This window comes from Sylvia atricapilla, chromosome 4 (genome assembly GCF_009819655.1).
Source record: "Sylvia atricapilla isolate bSylAtr1 chromosome 4, bSylAtr1.pri, whole genome shotgun sequence".
In the NCBI taxonomy this organism is placed as follows: domain Eukaryota; kingdom Metazoa; phylum Chordata; class Aves; order Passeriformes; family Sylviidae; genus Sylvia; species Sylvia atricapilla.
The window spans coordinates 45,401,249-45,418,441 of NC_089143.1; the positions used below are offsets into that span (position 1 = coordinate 45,401,249).

A 17,193-nucleotide genomic window follows, 5' to 3' on the forward strand; every position below is an offset into this window, starting at 1 on the left:
TGTATAACACCACCAACATACCAGTTTTGGCTTTCAAATAGAAACTGCAATGTGAGATATGACTAAAAAGTCAGCTCAGTGCAACTTTGACACTGGAGCCTCTCTATAAAGCAGTCCCAAGTAAAAACCACAAATAACTTGCTCTGAAGGACTAGTGAGCAGTCTGGTGTCATCTCTTCCATGGGAGTAACAACCACATTAAAGAAAGGAAAAAGAACAATTAATACTTCAAACAAAATACTCCTTTTATTAGAGTATTTTTGATTAAACATACAGAACTCAAGATTGCTATTTAAAATTTGTATCGCTCAAAGTTTTTCCCTCTAGAAGGATGGTAACACAATCTCAGTGCATATTATATGGAAGGATCATACCTCTCAAGTGTCCTGCTCATAAATCAGAGCAACACTGCATGTACTTGGTGTGCAAGCAAGGAGGGAGTGCTGTAATGCAATTAACAAAACAAAAAATGCACCACCAATACATACACTGTCAGCTCCACAACCAGTGATCCAGAGAGTAGCATCAGGTGACTTCAGGAATAAAGAAGAAAACAGTTATTGACCACAAAAAAGTAACAGACTCGTATTTGTACAAGTCCTAGGCATTCCTCCTTCATAAGGACTGCAGCTTTAGCCACTGGTTTGGAAGATTTTTCTCAAGCCTCTGTTGTACTGGGGGCGTGGGCAGAAATCTTGCTGAAAAAGGGAAAGGAACATGTGATCCTACAGCCCTTCTGCAGCTCCAAAGGCCACCAGCGCAGGCAGCCTGGTGAAACACTCGCTTATGCCTGAAATACATCTGCTGTGGACTGGCTTCTGCACTGGAGCCTTGGCACCTGCTTGTTCCTCTGTTCCACACACAGGACATCAACAAAGTAGTGTGTGGAGGTACCTACACCCCAGCTGCTCCCACCTGCCAGTAACAGTTCCTGGAGTACACCCCATTGCTATCAGATTTTGTATATATTCACATACATTTATGAACATATATATACATATATATATGCAAACATTATACTTTGTTTGCATCCACACACAAATCCTACAGTCAAAACCTGCAGTTCTGTGCCTTTTCATACTGTTGAGCAAAACCTAAGCAATTGTCAGTTTTCAATTACATGTGGTTAAGTTTCATAGAGCTACTTTTAAAGAATTGAAAAATACAGTTTAGAAGTAAGTTTGGTCAGGGTCATCACTGCACAAGGAACAGGCAAACCTGGTTAAGTGGTACTCATCAGCTGTGCTGTGATGGAATGTCCAATGGCAGATTTCTTCAAATGAAAAATCTGGACAATTGAGAGGTATGCAGAAAACTTGTCTTAAATACTTGAAGCTACATGTGCAATCTTACAGAACACAAGCTACAGTTACAGACATAACAGTAAATCTTATTAACCAATAGTGCATAAGAACTTAAAAACAGTCAATGAAATCAGTTCAGCCAGTGACTTCCAAAAAATTTGTGCCTCAGCTGCATTGAGGGGGGAAAAAAGAAAAAAAAAGGGAGGGGGAAACTCATTCTTAGGCAAGTTTAACATGAAGTTTTACTCTACATTTTAAAAGCTGCTTTATTATATATTTGTATATATATGCTATGTATAAAATAAATTAAAAAGGGAAGGAGGAAATAGCTTTGTATATGCTTCAAATTAATACAGACCAGTAGTTCCATAAATGAATATTTTACCATCTTTGTGGTAAGAAGTTAACAAAACCATACAGTACTTATAAATAGAAATAGTTCAAAAGATACTTCTTTTTAAAAAATGGAATTTAAACATCATTTTCTCTTCCCCTACAATACACTTCAGTTTTGTATGTCAGCATTAATACATTTACAGAGTATTTGAATGTCACATCCACAGAATCAGTAACAAAGCAGGTAAAAGAGCTAATGGTGTTAAATTTAGGACTTTTTTCCCAAATAACTCTACCTGCTCCTCAGCCTCCTGAAATGAAGGCTATCCACATTCATCACCCAGTCTGAGGTATGGGCAGAAGAAAATCTGCAACCGGTACTCTCCAACCCACCTTGCCCCGCTAAAATATAGCAACAATCTATTGGTCTGGTAATTGGCAATGGTGGTGGACAATCTCTTACCTCCATTCAGCTTGTATATAATTTAATCCTGGTATTAAAAAAAAAAAAATAAATTTGAAACATAGTATTAACGCTTAACTCAAAAAACAAAAACCAAAAAAACCCCCACCAACACCCCCCCAACTTTAAATCTTTGAAACCATGTTTAAATGTTGTTCCTGGTTTAAAGCTTCACATAAAACATTGGACAGAAGGATGACAATTTTAAACCAAGAGAGCACCTAAAAACATACCATAGGTAAAAATGAAATCAATCATCTCTCCACTTCATAAAAACGTAGAAACCCTGTCAGCAACAGTAGTACACTCAGAACGAACAACGTCAAAAGGAGCATCTAGAATACTCAAGAGGCTTGCTACGCTACTTCTCTTTATTGCCCATTCTCTCATTTGTATGGATGGCCACTGCATGACAAGATGCCTGTGGATAGTTCTCTGCTCTTCCTTTCACCACTGCTGCCAGCTGAAGTCGTCATTGCTGCCAAAGACCAAGAAAAATCCTAGGATCGTGGCAAAGATGACTGTATTCCCGGTAAGAACGAGTGCACATGCGCCCCAGTAAATCTGTGAACAGTGGGATTCAGTTAGACACATATGGAGCTGAACACTAACAAGACAAAAGGTAACATCTCATTGTCCCATTCTCAACAAAGTTCAGTATTTGTGGTTACACCAAGCAGGCTGGGTTTACCCAAAATTACTTGACAAATTCACAGCCAGCCAAGCACCACTGCAAGTCTCTTCTAGCTGTACTCAAAGCACTGGCTAGCAGGCACAACTGGTTTGGTATGTAAAGTAAGGCTACACAAGAGCATCAAACACATCTGCAGCCCAGGTATGCTGTAACTCTTTAGAACAGGTATTTATGGTCTTCACAATGCCAGCACATATCCCAGTAACAATTAAGGAATATTTTCACAGGAGAGTAAGTGGATTACTCAAACGGTGTGAGGCATTCAAACTGCCCATCTGAACTATTCCTGCCTAAAGATATTTATGAAAGTGCACTCCATGTTTTTTGACTTAACAGTGCTTTCTGACATTCATAGAAACTAAGTGAACTTTTAAGTATTTTAGTGAAAAGCTGTATACTGGGAAGTTTGTAATGAGAACTTGGAAGTTTAAGAAAATGACAGCAATATCATTTACAGTGAGCAGAAAAATGCTTTTTTGTTTGTTTGTTTATTCATGCTGCTACAGCCCAAGTATTCCACAAATTGTCTTTGAAGTATTCTTTACACTTCTATATTTGGTTACTTCCCTGTTAAGTTTTCACAGTATTTTCTGTCTCGTTTTCTCTGCATTGCATTGTTAGGCTTTATTCCATGACCAAATGAAGCAATTGTCAATCATGATGTTCTGCCATTCTCCCATTTCTGTATTGATTTTTCTTGCCAAAAAATAGATCTTGCTCTGGTTCCCAAAGTATGTAATTATATAAGAGTTATTTAGTGCATGAAAGCTTTACCGTCAATAAACAAACGAACACAAAGAACAGTTTTCTAGGAAAAAAAAAAAAAAAAGGCAATCACAGGTTGAAATATTACTAACCAGTTCTGCTCTTGCAAACACTATGGGCAGCCCAAATGCTGAGACCACAATGCCTGTTGTAAGGAATATCGCCAGCTCCTTGCAGGCATTACTTGTAGCATCCGTGTCATCTACCAATCTTCTTGCTATGCAGTATGGGATAGGAGAAAGGATGTAAAAAAACAGAACAAACAGTGGCCAGTACTGGCTGAAAAAGAAAGGAGAAGAAAAGTTTTAGTTATCTGGATTTACTTCCTGCTCCTCCTAAAATCAATGCAAGGCATTTTCCCCGTCTGACATCCCCATTTAGGAAGGATAGACCAGCCCAGAGAAGGCAAATCCTTTGCCTTGGAATGAGCTGACATTAATCCAACAGACCACGTGTGTGAGTGGTTTTGGGTGACCTCAACAGCAGCAGAGCCCTCTAACAGGATATTCATAAAGCAAGATTTCACTAAGCAAGCCTCAATCTAATGCAACTTCACAGGGTGAGCCCAACTCCAAGTTTATCCTGTCAGCTCTTCCTGAGACACATCCCTGCAGCACCCCAGACTAGATTTCTCAGGCATATTGTTTCAATAAAACTTTATTGCATTGTTTGAAGGGCAATTGCATAAGGGTCTCCTCCTAAGGGTTTGTGTCATTAGCACTGGTTTTATAACCAAAGAAAGCCGGGCTAGGAATTCTAGTCATACATGTAGAAAATGCAATTCACAACTAATAACAGGTCTATCGACAGGACATTTATTCAACAGTGAATAAGTCAATTTAGAATACTTTCTGTTAGATCAACATTCACTTGCAAAGAGTCAAAGCCATAGGCCTTACTATCTGATCACTTGGTCTGCTACTTTCTTTCCTGAAAACCAAGAGACAGGAATCAATGACAGGAAAGTACACACAGCAGCTGCAATTACTGGAGATGCTACCTTACAAGAGTGGGACACAGCCAAGGAGCCACCTGATAGTCACCGACAGCCCAGCTACCCCTCGGCAGCCACAGAAAATGGAAGTGCTTCCCTGGATAACACACTGGCTGCCCATCTCGGGAAATGCTGCTGTCTGACGGCCAGCCACAGCGGGACACCAGTCGAGAGAGGGCAATGCATCCTTTCACAGCTTGCAGACACGCCTGGTAGTTTAACTTTTGCTGTCATTGCTTTTTAGGATTAATTAAATCCTGGATGGTCTCTTTACCTTTTTTTTTTTTTTTTTCCCCATCCCAATCTTTTGAAGCAAAAGCCAAAAAAGCCCAACCAGCCAAAAAAAACCCCTCAATAACCCCACCCAAAAAACCTGGGGCCCCTCCTACACAGAGTGGACTTATGAATCCACCATTGAGGACGCCGGACTCCCCCGAAGTTACAAGAGGAGTAACAAAGAAACAGAAGAATAGAAGGAGAGTGCACGATACTTGTATTGGGGCAGGGCACATCCGAGCATCAAGAACATCAGTCCGACCGCTCCCCCAAAGGACAGGCTGATCAGCGCTACAACGAGAACAAATCGAACCAAGATGAAGGCTGCACCGCACCGTGCAAAACACCGTCCGCCGCCCGCAACGAACGCGGGTCTCGGCGCAGCCCCGGCCTCCCGGCGGAGCGGGAGCACTCGGGCTCCCGCGGCGGCTCCCGGCCCCTCCCGGCCCCTCCCGGCCCCTCCCGCCCGATGTCCCGGCCCCTCCCCGTGCGGGCCGCGCCCGCCGTTACCGGCCGCCCCGCGCGCACCTTTGATTCCCGCCATGGCGCCGCCCGTCCCGCCAGCCGCGCGGCACCGGAGAGGCGCGCGCCGCGAACCGGAAGTAACGCCCGGAAGCGGAAGCTGGTTCCGGCAAAGGGGAGGGCCATGCGCCGCGCCCCCCGGGCCGGGCCCCGTGACGCTCATACGTGGCGCGCGCGCAGGCCCCGCGGCGGCCGTCCCGCCCCCCGCAAGGGCGGGAAGCGCCGCGCTCTCGCCGCCCATTGGCCCCACGGCAGGTTGGGGGCGGGGCTTCTCCCGGGCCCCGCGCGTTCCGTCACGGGCCCCGCCCCGGGACAACGGGTGACAGCTCCTGGTGCTGCCATGGCGGGGCTCGCTCTGCGCCTGATCCTCCTGCTCTGCGCCGCCGCGGCACCCGCACTGGGCTGGGACCGACCAGGTGAGACCCGCGGGGATAAGGGGGGGGTCAACGCGGCCTCAGCCGCCCCTGCCACCTCTCCCGGCGCGTTGGCGCCTCCTCGCGGCCCGGCGCTGCGCGGTGCTGCCGGTTCAGTGGCGGCCGGCACGGCGGAAGAAGCGCTTGTGCCAGGGTCCGCGCCAGGAAAGCGTTTGGGTTTGGGCTCCCTCTGAGCCGGCTTGTGTCGCGGCAGTGACCCCGCACTGCGGTCTGTGGCTGTCGGCCTGCGAGGAGTAGCCCAGAGCCGCCTCGGAGGGAAATGGGGAGCTCTGCCGTGTTTCCCTCTGTGCGTCTGATGCTTCCTAGGGCTCCATCTCCTAAAGATGCAGGCTTATTGCTTCGGCCTCTATATCGCCAGCCTTTTCCTCAGAGAAGGCCCTTGTAGCCAAGAGGAGTGCCATCTGCACCAGCACTGAGAAGGAGTAGGAAAATTTTTTTCACAGGAAGGGTGATCAAATATTGGAATGGGCTTCCCAGGATGGTGGTGAAGTCATCGTCCCTGGAGGTGTTTAGGGAAAAACTGGACGTGGCGCTCAGTGCCGTGGTCTGGTTGACAGGGTAGGGTTCTTTTATCGAATGTTGGACTCGGTGATCACAGAGGTCTTTCCCAGCCTAATGGATTCTGTGATTCTTTGTGCTGCCTGTTTCAGGGAAGGTTCTGCTGCGGGATGTTCAGGCGCTCACTCTGCACAGAGGGCAATACACAACATCCAGACGGACGGCTGCGGTCCCGCAGCTGCAGTGCACTGGAGGCTCTGCGGGGTGTTCCCGTATCCCTGAGGTTGTCCAGTGTTACAACAAAGGATGGGATGGCTATGATGTACAGGTAACTATTTAAAACTTGTTAAACTGTTAATGAAATCACTTTCCCCCAAGTTGGTAAGTTGTGAAGGAATGAAGAGTTGTGAGCTAGGTTGTCAGTTCAGGTGCTTTTTGTTAGATGAACTCTTGCAGCTAAAACTTGACCTAAATACTTTTAAGTTTGGCTTTTCCAGAACTGTTGTAGGTGTATATTTTAAATATCTTTGAAGGAGCTAATGTACAAGCATGTCATAGCAGACCATTGCTGGTGTTAGATAAAATGGTGCTCAAGTTTATAAAATCAAACTTTGGCAAGCCCCAGAGGATGCTTTTGCATTATTATTGCTGTGTGAATTTCCATTTTTTATTAACGTGGAAAGGGCTTCTAAATATTTGCTTCATTTCAGCTCTACCTTTTAAAAACTAAATTTCAGACTTATCTGACTTTCACTTTCACCTTAGGATGTGAGTGCAAGTCAGTAAATAGTCTTGACTTTCAGCTGTTACCAAGGCCCCTTGTCAATAGGTAGCAAGGAATCAAGGCTGAAAGTAATCGCTAAAACTGATACAGTATTGTGAAAGAACAGTCAAATATTAATTGGCAGTTGGTACTACTGTACTGAATTACTGATTTAGAAACAACTGCTTTCTTATTTCCGCTCTAAAAATACATGTGTGCTATTCGAGATCCGTATGTTTGGGTACCTCAAGGGATTGTGAGCCTGAGGATCCACCTATGTTCAACCAGAGAAATCCCCAATGTAATTGTTAAGTGTTCCATATGGATGCTTAATAATGTCTCTCTCAGTTTCTTTTGATTTCTGCACAGACACTCAATGGTGCACTGGATTTTGGGCTCACGTGTTGCATTTTTGTAGCTACCATCGAGTTTGCACAGGACAGGCATTTATTCAGTAGCTGTTGCACAGGGTACAGCATCTTTTTAGAAGTATTGCTATCTCTCAAGAAAGGATACTTAAGAAACGTGTTCAGTGAAGAAAACCAAAATCTTCCAGAGTTGTAATTCTTCTATGTCCTGAAAGATAAGATCTTTTTTTAAATTTTATTATTTAAAATTCATTTAAACATCAAATTCCTACTCCTTTTTCCAATAGGAGCACGCGGAAATTTCTTACCTATGGCCTGTAGATGATTTGTTAGCAATTGCAGCTTTATTTCAGGGCATATTTTGGAAAGCAGACAGGTGTTTTCATCTTTGGGGCAGTATGTTTACCGTTGTATTGTGTTTATTTTTCCAGTGGCAGTGCAAAGCAGACTTGGAAAATGCCTACCGTTTTGGACAAATAGAAGTGAGCTGTGAAGGCTACGATTACCCAGATGATCCTTACATACTGAGAGGCTCCTGTAGTTTGCTGTTCAAGCTAGAGCTCACTGAGGAAGGTGAAAGGAAAATGAAGAACTCTGGAAGCTTTGGCTCTAGCTATTACCAGTCAAGGAAAGATTATTCTGATTCTGGTTCTGGAGCAATTGTTGTAATTGTTCTTCTCGTTCTTGCTTTTGGAGTATACAAGTTCTTCCTCAGCAACCAGCAGCCTCAGCAGAGCTCTGGGCACAGTGATGGCTTCTCTCAGCCCTTCTGGCAGAGTCAGCAGGCACCTCCTCCTCCTGGTTTTAAGTCCACCTTCACAGGTAGGGCTCTGAGCCATTTACAGTATTCAAAAGAGCAGGCAGGATTGTCTTGTTTTGTCTGTGTTAAGGGAAGGTGGGATAGAATTAAAACCACAGCATTTGCAGGCAACTGCCGAATTGGCTGCAGAGCCTACAGGCAGCTTTGTATTTTGCTCTTTGTTCAAAAGAGGAAATAAGGGCTTGGTTTTCCACAGGCATTCAGGGCAGACTGCCCTTTGAACCTTTGAAAAGGCACCTCCCCATGCTCTGCAAGCATTCTTTTCATCACCTGTGAAATAACAGGATTGTGACAGGGAGAATAATAATTGTTGTAGGTGATCTTGAAAAGAGAATGTTCTTACACAGCCAGAAACAAACCTATGCCAAAGGAGCACTCTGAAACTTTACAGAATGGTCTTTCAGCCCTGATTTCATTCACAAAGCAGTTGATGAAGTTGAGTATCATGTACCAGTCCTCTTTAACAGGACTGTCAGTGTACTCCCAGCAGCTGAAAGATTTGCTTCCCAGAACAGAGAACAGTGTCTGTGAACTGTCATTAGAGGGTACAGCATCTGAATCTCATGTGGGGCCTTTCATCTGAAGTTGAAAATTACGAAAGCAGTGACAAGGCTGCTGTGGAGAAAAGAGGCAGTTTTTCTTTTCCCAGAAAACTGGTGACTTCTGTCACGTAATAAATGATCTTCCTTAGGCCATCATAGTGTCTCATGGAAATAAACATTACTCATCTGGCGTCTGACTAACTCATTTAACCCTGTAAACATCCAAGCTGCTCACAGCACTGGAACTGGAATTTAAATTACATTGTCACAAGTTACACAATTTCTTTTTTAATAGGGAAGGGGATTTGGCAAGAAAATACATAGCAATGATTAGCTTTCCTTAGTCGAATATTTATGTTTTAGTAATGCTTATTAATGCTTTCTCCAAGTTTTGTTCAAACAGCATGGCCAACAGAGGGTGCAGTGTAATTCTTTTGGATACCCTTGTGCAGGGCGTGCACAGCAGAAACTTTCAGCTATACCTGCACCAGAAAATTAAAGAGAATCTGCTTCTGTTGGCTTTGCAAACTGGTTTGCATGTAGTAATGTCAGACTGTCTGTCTGTGCTGTGTGGGCATCAGTGGCCATGTGTGGGCATGGCACTGGCTGCACTCTGGTGGTCAGCAAGAGCCCTGGCCATGACATACAGCTCTGTCACACTGGGCACAGGCAAAACAATGAAGGGTTATTTTCATTTTTTTTCTGTTCAGTTCCTTGTCAATTAATTGCCCCGATGCATTTTTCTTTGCAGAAGTCTCGAATCTAGCAAGGGTCGGGCCTTGAGAATGTTTTTGTGCGGATTGCTGAAAACTGAGACACTTAAAATACACATTGGGAGCCATATAATGCTTAACTTTGTAATGTTTTTAATAAGACGTGTCAATGATTTGTCTTTGGATTTCAGGCAAAGTAAGGAGGAAGACTGAAATGTGGAGCCAGATTAAAAAGACTAAGTGTTAGGCTACTTCATGCATTTAGTGTCTGCCTTACATTGTGGGAGCAGAGCAAAAGCACATCTCTGAATGTGTGTGTCTATGTGTTCCAGGAATGTATTAGTCTTTGGAAACCTGGACAGTAGTGAAAACCAATGTTGTCTACATATTGCTGCTAATATTTAATTTGCCTCGTTTTAAACCCCCTTAACATGCAGAATGTGTCCTGTGAAACTTGTTTATTTAGATTATCTTAATTAAATTCTGCTTTCTCTCACTTGTTTGACATGATTCTCAACGCTTACTCAAGATATTTCAACAAAAAATTACTCGGTTTTCTGAGTCAGTGTTCAGTCATGGTGCTTTTGAACAAATGTGTTGGTTCATCTCTGATTAACACTGTTTTCTCGGCAAATTAAGTAATTTTTTTGTTGTTGTTCCAAATCAGCCTAATTAAATGGTGTATCATCCTAATGAGAGTTTATATTTCTCGCCACACAATCAAAATGAAATTGAACATCAAATCCAGTCTAGACTGAAACTGATTATTTCATTATTGTTTTATCTTCTGTGACTTCAAACAATTCATATCAGTTTGAAGACAAACCAGGCCCTCTGATTTTTACCTATGTCATCTCTGGCCCAGTTGTTCAGGTGGGCATGTTTCAGGGAGACCCTAATGTTATCTTCAGTCCTTTCTATACTTCCTTCTATGTTAAGCCCGGGATTGAGCTTATTCTTTCATCCATGAGCTTTGCTAGACCAGAAAATTATTCTGCTTTGGGTTTGTATTTTCTCTTTTTCTTTCTAAATGGAAGACATTCGTTGTGACTCAGAACCTCATGTTATGCAGGTCACATGTCAAAAAATTTGTGACTCTCCTTCCCCCACAACCTACTTGATATGCTTGCAGCTTCATCAAGGTATTTGTCAAGCTTGGTGACTCATGCATAATGAAAACTTTGCAATGTGATTGCAGTTAGCTTGGCTTTTGATAACAAGTGCCAGACTAGGATTACCAGGAACAATACCAGTAATGTTAACGTTACACTGAGCCACTGTGACTCAAACTGTGCAGCTGTGCTCAGTGAGATTAGGAGCTCTGTGTCTGTGGTTTGCTCACTATGCAGTGTTACCTACTTGATTTGTGTTCCTGCATCTGCTTCTGGCCTGCTCAGTGACCTTCAGCAGACTATTCTTTCTTAGTTTCCTTTTCTATTTTTAATCTAACTTGTCTGTTTATAGATCAGCAGGCAGGGACTCTTTCCATGTTTTGCAAACATCAGGGTTGTGAGATGAAGTGGAAGCAAATTTTTAACATAAAATTCTTTCTAGTAGTGTTAGTTTATGTGGGATTTCCTGCTTTCTGAAATGTGAGGCTTTTCAAGTTAAGCTTGATCAAAAATATGCTGAAATCAGGAGTAGTTTGTTGTCTAATTTTCTGTTATCTTTAACAGGAGAGAATTTTGTTGCAACAGCTGCCTGAGGATTAGTCTGTTACTAACTTATGCTTCCTATTTTCATTTTGTTTAAGATGACAGTAGCTTTGGGACTCACTCCCATCACGGAACCAGTTCAGGACCAGGATTTTGGACTGGATTAGGAGCAGGAGGCTTGCTAGGCTACTTGGCAGGCAGTCACAGGTAAATATGTATGCTATCAGATTTTAAGCATTTAAGCTTTCAGGGGGTATGCCGTATTGACATTGTCTCTAAGATTTCAGGCCTGTGTCATTCAAGTTATAAAATCCTCCCACTAGAAGAATTTTGAGCAGCCGTCTGTAGCTTCAGGACTAGAGACATTTCAGACATGTTTCTGAGGCAGAATTGGAAAGACTGAGGTACTTCATTCTGCTTCCTCTGACCTGGCATGATGGCCTGCAAATTGAAATTGAGCATTTAAGCAATTTATCTGCAAGAATATGCCTTAAAAGACATAGTCGTATTAAGCATGTAATCATCTGTCTATAGATCTCTTGTATCAGTATCAACTTTCCTAAAATAAATCTGGATGGTCATATTTGGTATTCTTTTAGACATTGAGAATGCATCATTTTTAGATTACCAGTTTAAAGAGAGCAGTTGCTGCCATTTTTGGCTTCACTGGAGAAAATACGAGATTCCTGCAGGGAATCCTCAGAGCCTAAGCAATTTTCTCTGTTTATCAAATAACTTTGCCTATGTATCAAGTTTATTCCTGTAGAAATGTAACAGATTAGAGAGTAAGATATGTGGACAGGTGTGTGCTAAGCATCTGTGTTGTAAAGTTGTGGGCTATTTTTAATAACAGAAGCCTTATATTAATTCTGCTAAGAATTTTACTAAGGTATAATGTGTTAAAATTTTTATTGATCTGGTATTTCTTGAGGCCTAAATGCATGACCCTTGTGTTGAGGCATTATATTTAAGTAGAATCTACATACAGGTTAGTTCTCTGATTTCCATACACGCCCCCATTTCAGTAGCCACAAATTATTGTTCAAGATCAGAGATCTGAGTAAGTCTAAATACATAAACAAGCTTCCTAACTTGGACTTCTTTTTGTTTAAAACAGTCTTTGGTCCACTATTATTTAATTTGATTTCTTAGGCTTTTGAAATTATGTGCCTCAGAATGCTGGTGCCAGGAAGTGTGAGAGAGCTGTTTGTAAATTTCAACAGCAGGAAATTCCATATCCATGGAAGCAAGTAATTTTAAGTGAGTGAGTCAAAGACCATGATATGTTAGTGTTACTGGTATGACCTTTTCAAGATAGTTAACAGAAGGATGTTTTCTCTTGCCAAATATGGCTGGGATGTAGGTGATGCCAAAATGCATTTAAACTTAAGATTTCAAATTACTTTCTTGTCTGACAGAATCTAAGGTCAAAATTTCAAAGAGAAAAAAAATCTTCATTTGCATTTGTTAGAATTTCTTATTCTGAAGAATAAAGCTTAATCTCCTTTTGAGAGTCTACAGATCATGATATCACAGCACTGAATGTCCTTGCTCTCAATGTGTTAAATACATTAAATAGGAATATTTCCAGCTTTGAAATGACTGCTTACAGTTTTCCCTTGGAGCTGCAGTTCTCTTGTTTGGAGTGGTATCTTGATAATTTTTCCCAAGGCCACTGATGAATCCTTTATTCTACTCTGTTTCATTTCAGAACACAGCCACGTTCCCCATATCACAGTATGTGGACAGATCCCACAGCTGTACCTCCTGTGCATGGGTACTCAAGGAATTCTACAGAAGGCAGCAGTTCAGGAACAAGAACTGCTTCTGGTAAGGCAAAACACCTTTTAATTTCTTGAAACTCAAGAGACTTGTCAAATAATTTTGTCAAAATTATGCAGATGTTCTTGTCAAAAAAACTTGTCAAAAACATGCAGATGTTCATTGCCGTCCCAACGAGCATCCTTGTTATATTTTACCAGTTGGTGTAGATGGCATGTCCCTTTGATGTCCCTTCCTTCCATTCCCTATGGAAGTAGGGCAGTGCTGTGGGGCATGAAATTCCCCACAGGCCTGTGGTGGGCATGGCACCATCAGCATTGGGCTTGTCTTCACTGGCAAGGTACATTAGTTTAGGGCTTTCCCTTCTGATGTGCACTAGGCATGCCCTTCTCTAGCAAACATGCACAGACATGTGCTCTGCAGAATGCAGGTTAACTAATCTGCAAGAACAGGATAGTTTCCAGGTCAGTCAGCCTGCAGTTGCTTGCTGTTCTGCTTCATGTGAATATGTTTACCTCATCTCCCTTGCCACCTTTAGCCTTTTAGAACTAGCAAGTTCAATGGAAAGGCCACGGTGGAGCTGACTTTTTATTAAATTTTATTTTGCAGGCTTTGGGGGCACAAAGCGAAGATGAAATCCGTGACATTATTGCATCATTACATCAACTAAATCTTGCTGTGTACTTGTACTTCTTTTAGTAGTAGTATACTTCAGAAGTGGATATGAGGTGTGAAGGACTAGGCAAAGAATTCCTCACTTTCTCTGTGGACTCTCACTGCTATTTGGAGTATCACAGGTGCTGGAACATCCATTATTTCAAAACAGCAGCATCTCCTATAGAAAAAGCTCATCCAGCTTAAGAAGAATGATGTTACAGTGACCATGTATCTGTCTGTACTTGAGGAATTATGGCAATGATAGCCTTACCAGATTTTCAAAGCATATATCTTACTACTCTGCATATACTTACTACTTACTACTACTGTTCTTGGCTTAATTTCATTTGATCCAGAATTCCTGATAATTTTTTCCTCTTTCCTGGTAGTCCAGCATCTACCTGATATGTAAGGAGTGCTGTTCTTTGAAGCTACTTTTGTTTGCCTTTGCAGAATTTGTGTTAACTTTACTGTAAGTGCAGTCAGCTCAGATAAGTGTTGGAATTCTTCCTCAGTGGACAAGAGCAAAACTGTGTATAAAGAGACTAACATTAGTGTGTTTGTATCTGTGCTATGTGACTGTTGGAGCAAAAACGTGCAGATTCATGGATTCTCCATGTTATAAAGTTTATCCAAGGTGACTGTGCAAACCTGGGGGACTTTAAGTTATTGGGGGTAAATAAATAAGTAACCTGGAAATTTGGACCTTTTACTGAAAGACTGAGGTAATTTAAATTCAGGTGATTACAGACTTTTTGCCTGCATTGAGGCCACAAATTTTCCTTTTAATGGTGGATGTTGGCAATGCTGTGAAAACTTGTGATTGAATGATCTGTCCTGCTAGATGTGAATGGTCTGTCCTGCTAGATTACTTGTCCAGGGCACAGTAAACCAAAGATGCTCATTGCAAAAGGGAAGGGAATGTTCTTAATGCAAAGATGATAGAATCTCTGGGACACAGAAGACCTTGACACTAAGCAAAGAAAGGAAATCGAATATCTAACGGGATGTAAACTTCCAGAAATGTGCTTTTTAAAAACAAAGTGCTGTCAAAGAGAGGGAAGCAGAGAGGCCTTGTTTTGTTCTGTGATGATATTTTGGGGCCTCTGTGAAGTGTTAAACAGTTCTTGGGTGACTTATTCTCTCCTGGAAGAGGCATTGCTGGATAAAAAGCAGAGAAATTCCTCAGGATTGTGGGGAGAGGGGGAGAGTGTAAAATGGGCTGCTTGATCACCAGCTCTTCTCCAGAGCCCATCCTAACAGAGTGTAGAAGTGTATGTGTGGGCACAGCTCGTGTATGCTGGCAGCAGCCAGAAAAGCATTGTCTTTCAGCCTTGTGAAAATACTGTGTCTGGAAATTGATATCAGCTATTACAGTGAAAGCAAAGCACTGTTCAGATACAGATTGCTTCTCCACAAGGAGATTAAGTAGGTCTGGTTAGTCTAAGAAAGTGACTTCAGCATAACTCAGGGAAAAGCAACTATGTCCATTCATGAGTACAGAAGGAATTACCTCATATGGTAACACCCAAGTTCAGTGTATGGCTTAAGCAACCAAAAGAGAGAAAACCAGAAAAGAAAAAAAAAAAAAAAAACCCAAAACAAAACCACATGCAAACCAAACCAGCAAATCCCAGAAGTCTTTATGAAGTCAACAGTGAGAAAAAAGTCCTTCATGAAAAAGTGCTTGTACTAAAAATGTTATTTAGAAAGTATCAAATGAAATTGATAACTTGAGGTTGAAATGGTGGTTTATTTCTCAGAGCTACCTAGGGGCTGGGGGAAAATAACTGCATTAATAGCCTGCACTGTGAGCCTTAAAAGGGAATTGGCCAAGACCTTAATGATGGCCTCCCAGAAAGCTCTACTTTTTATGAGAAGTCCATAGTAAGTCTCTTATCTTTATGACAAAGTGTAGCAAAAGAATATATTTTCAATATGGAGTACTTACTTATTTCTCAGTGTATTCAGGTTAAGCTTGTCACAGTCAATATTTGCTTTGCCAACTAATTGCATAACAATGAAACTGGATTTTTTCTAACTGGGTAGTTTGAAGCCGAAGTTTGCTCTTAAATTACAGTATGCTGTGAAATGTTTTAGACAGTGTTTTCATTTGTACTTACGTGTTTATAGTTGCTGCATGAAATGTGATTTGAAAAATAAATCTGCTACATAAATCTACCATAACTCCTGGATCTGTTTGGATATGTTTGCCCATCTCTCTGATAAAGGAATGAAGTAAGTGAAAAAGGAGTATTTTTGTCTTTAAATCACTATCTTGAGACCTGCAGGGATGGCATTGTTTATTTTCTCAGAGTTCTCTGTCTTGTCATCTACTTCCTGGGCAAATAATATCATCCTTTACTTTATCATCTGCATAGATGCAGAGTGGGTAAGCTGTGTGTTGTTTCAATAAAATAATACTGGGAGTAGAGTTATTGTATTGATTAAGTTTTCAGTAATAAAATACTGAACCCTGTAAGGAATTGAAAGCTTTCTTGTAAATCAAGGTTTGGCATCTGAGTCTGCAGAAAAGCTCTGTTACGTCACCAAGTTCCTGGTTTTACAAGGTGGTGAGCTAAACCCTTCAAAAAAATTTATGATCACTGCTGCTGTTCCTGGTTATGGACAGGGCAGAACTCTACACAAGGATACCGTAAGCTGATGTATTGCTTTCTTAGATGGAGGATGTGTCATTGCTGAACAAAAATGTGGTCTACACAGACAGTTTGTCTTGGCGGTTGTAAACTGGGGTTAAATGAAGGCCTGCAGATTCTGCAAGCAGTGTTTCCTTCATCAAATATTGCTGATGCTCCTGAGTGAAAAGAACTTGTGGAAGGCAGCTTAGAGCTCATACTTGTGAGAGGCCTTGAGCTTCCTTCTTGAACATCAGATCTGGAAGGTCCTAGTCTCTCTTCTGCTCCTGGGCAGGGTTTTGGCAGCATCTTCACAGTTGCAAGGCATATGTAAATACTTAAACTGTTAAATGATGTTGTAGATATTTGCAATTCTATTTGGAACCTGGGACCAGAACTGCTTGTACTCTGACAAGGTTTATATCCTCACACGAAGCTAAAACTCATTACAGAAACGAAACTCCTGGTTTTACAGCTGACTTCCCATGAAGCATGTGATGAAAGAAAAAAAAAAAAAATATGGACAGAGATAAGCTTTCTCTGTGCTGCTCTGTCTTGTGACTCAGCTGCCAGGTCAGATCTTGGCTAGCTCTGCAGACTTTCATGCTGTGCACCTTTCTCTTTTCCCTAGGTGCTATGTGTGTTTGACTTAGCACCAAGGCAAGATGATAGGTGGTTTGTTTTAAAAATAAAATACTTCCATGGTCATCATTTTTCATCACTAAGTTCCAAAAAGGGAGTTAAGCCAGGTGGTACAATTTCCAGCACTAGGAGTTGTTGCACAGAGAAATTACTGAAGTAAAGTAGCAAGCAATACCTACCTGCCTGCACAGTTGTCTAAAAGCTGAAAATGCAGCATTTGCACATTGACTGTTGTCTGCTTAGCACAAATTAAAAGTGCTTTATTTTTTCTTCTTTACTAAAGCGAATTTGTATTCTTAATATTTTCAGAATTCCTAACAACCAGTGAC

The 17,193-nt window shown here is 41.8% G+C and overlaps 2 protein-coding genes across 2 annotated transcripts; one reads left to right on the top strand and one right to left on the bottom strand.

Annotated features, from left to right (window-relative positions):
• Positions 1 to 227: 227 nt before the first annotated feature.
• Positions 228 to 5,483, bottom strand: LEPROTL1 (leptin receptor overlapping transcript like 1). Its single transcript, XM_066317751.1, has 4 exons — positions 5,361 to 5,483; positions 5,048 to 5,123; positions 3,655 to 3,841; positions 228 to 2,667 (listed from the first exon to the last, which is right to left on the bottom strand). Exons 1-4 carry the CDS (start codon positions 5,374 to 5,376, stop codon positions 2,551 to 2,553), a joined length of 396 nt encoding a protein of 131 aa, XP_066173848.1. The 5' UTR covers positions 5,377 to 5,483; the 3' UTR covers positions 228 to 2,550.
• SARAF (store-operated calcium entry associated regulatory factor) lies at positions 5,464 to 15,773 on the top strand. Its single transcript, XM_066317747.1, has 6 exons — positions 5,464 to 5,770; positions 6,439 to 6,614; positions 7,849 to 8,239; positions 11,246 to 11,354; positions 12,859 to 12,977; positions 13,539 to 15,773. Exons 1-6 carry the CDS (start codon positions 5,479 to 5,481, stop codon positions 13,562 to 13,564), a joined length of 1,113 nt encoding a protein of 370 aa, XP_066173844.1. The 5' UTR covers positions 5,464 to 5,478; the 3' UTR covers positions 13,565 to 15,773.
• Positions 15,774 to 17,193: the final 1,420 nt, after the last annotated feature.

Bases quoted from the DNA above. Each gene is read 5' to 3' on its own strand.
- LEPROTL1 (XM_066317751.1), bottom strand. The intron at 3,842-5,047 runs GTATCGTGCACT...TTTCTTTTTCAG, and splicing joins TGTGCCCTGCCCCAATACAA to CCAGTACTGGCCACTGTTTG. The intron at 2,668-3,654 runs GTTAGTAATATT...CACTGTTCACAG, and splicing joins TGTTTGCAAGAGCAGAACTG to ATTTACTGGGGCGCATGTGC.
- SARAF (XM_066317747.1), top strand. From the start codon at position 5,479: ATGCGCCGCGCCCCCCGGGCCGGGCCCCGTGACGCTCATACGTGGCGC. The intron at 11,355-12,858 runs GTAAATATGTAT...GTTTCATTTCAG, and splicing joins TACTTGGCAGGCAGTCACAG to AACACAGCCACGTTCCCCAT. The intron at 12,978-13,538 runs GTAAGGCAAAAC...TTTATTTTGCAG, and splicing joins AGGAACAAGAACTGCTTCTG to GCTTTGGGGGCACAAAGCGA.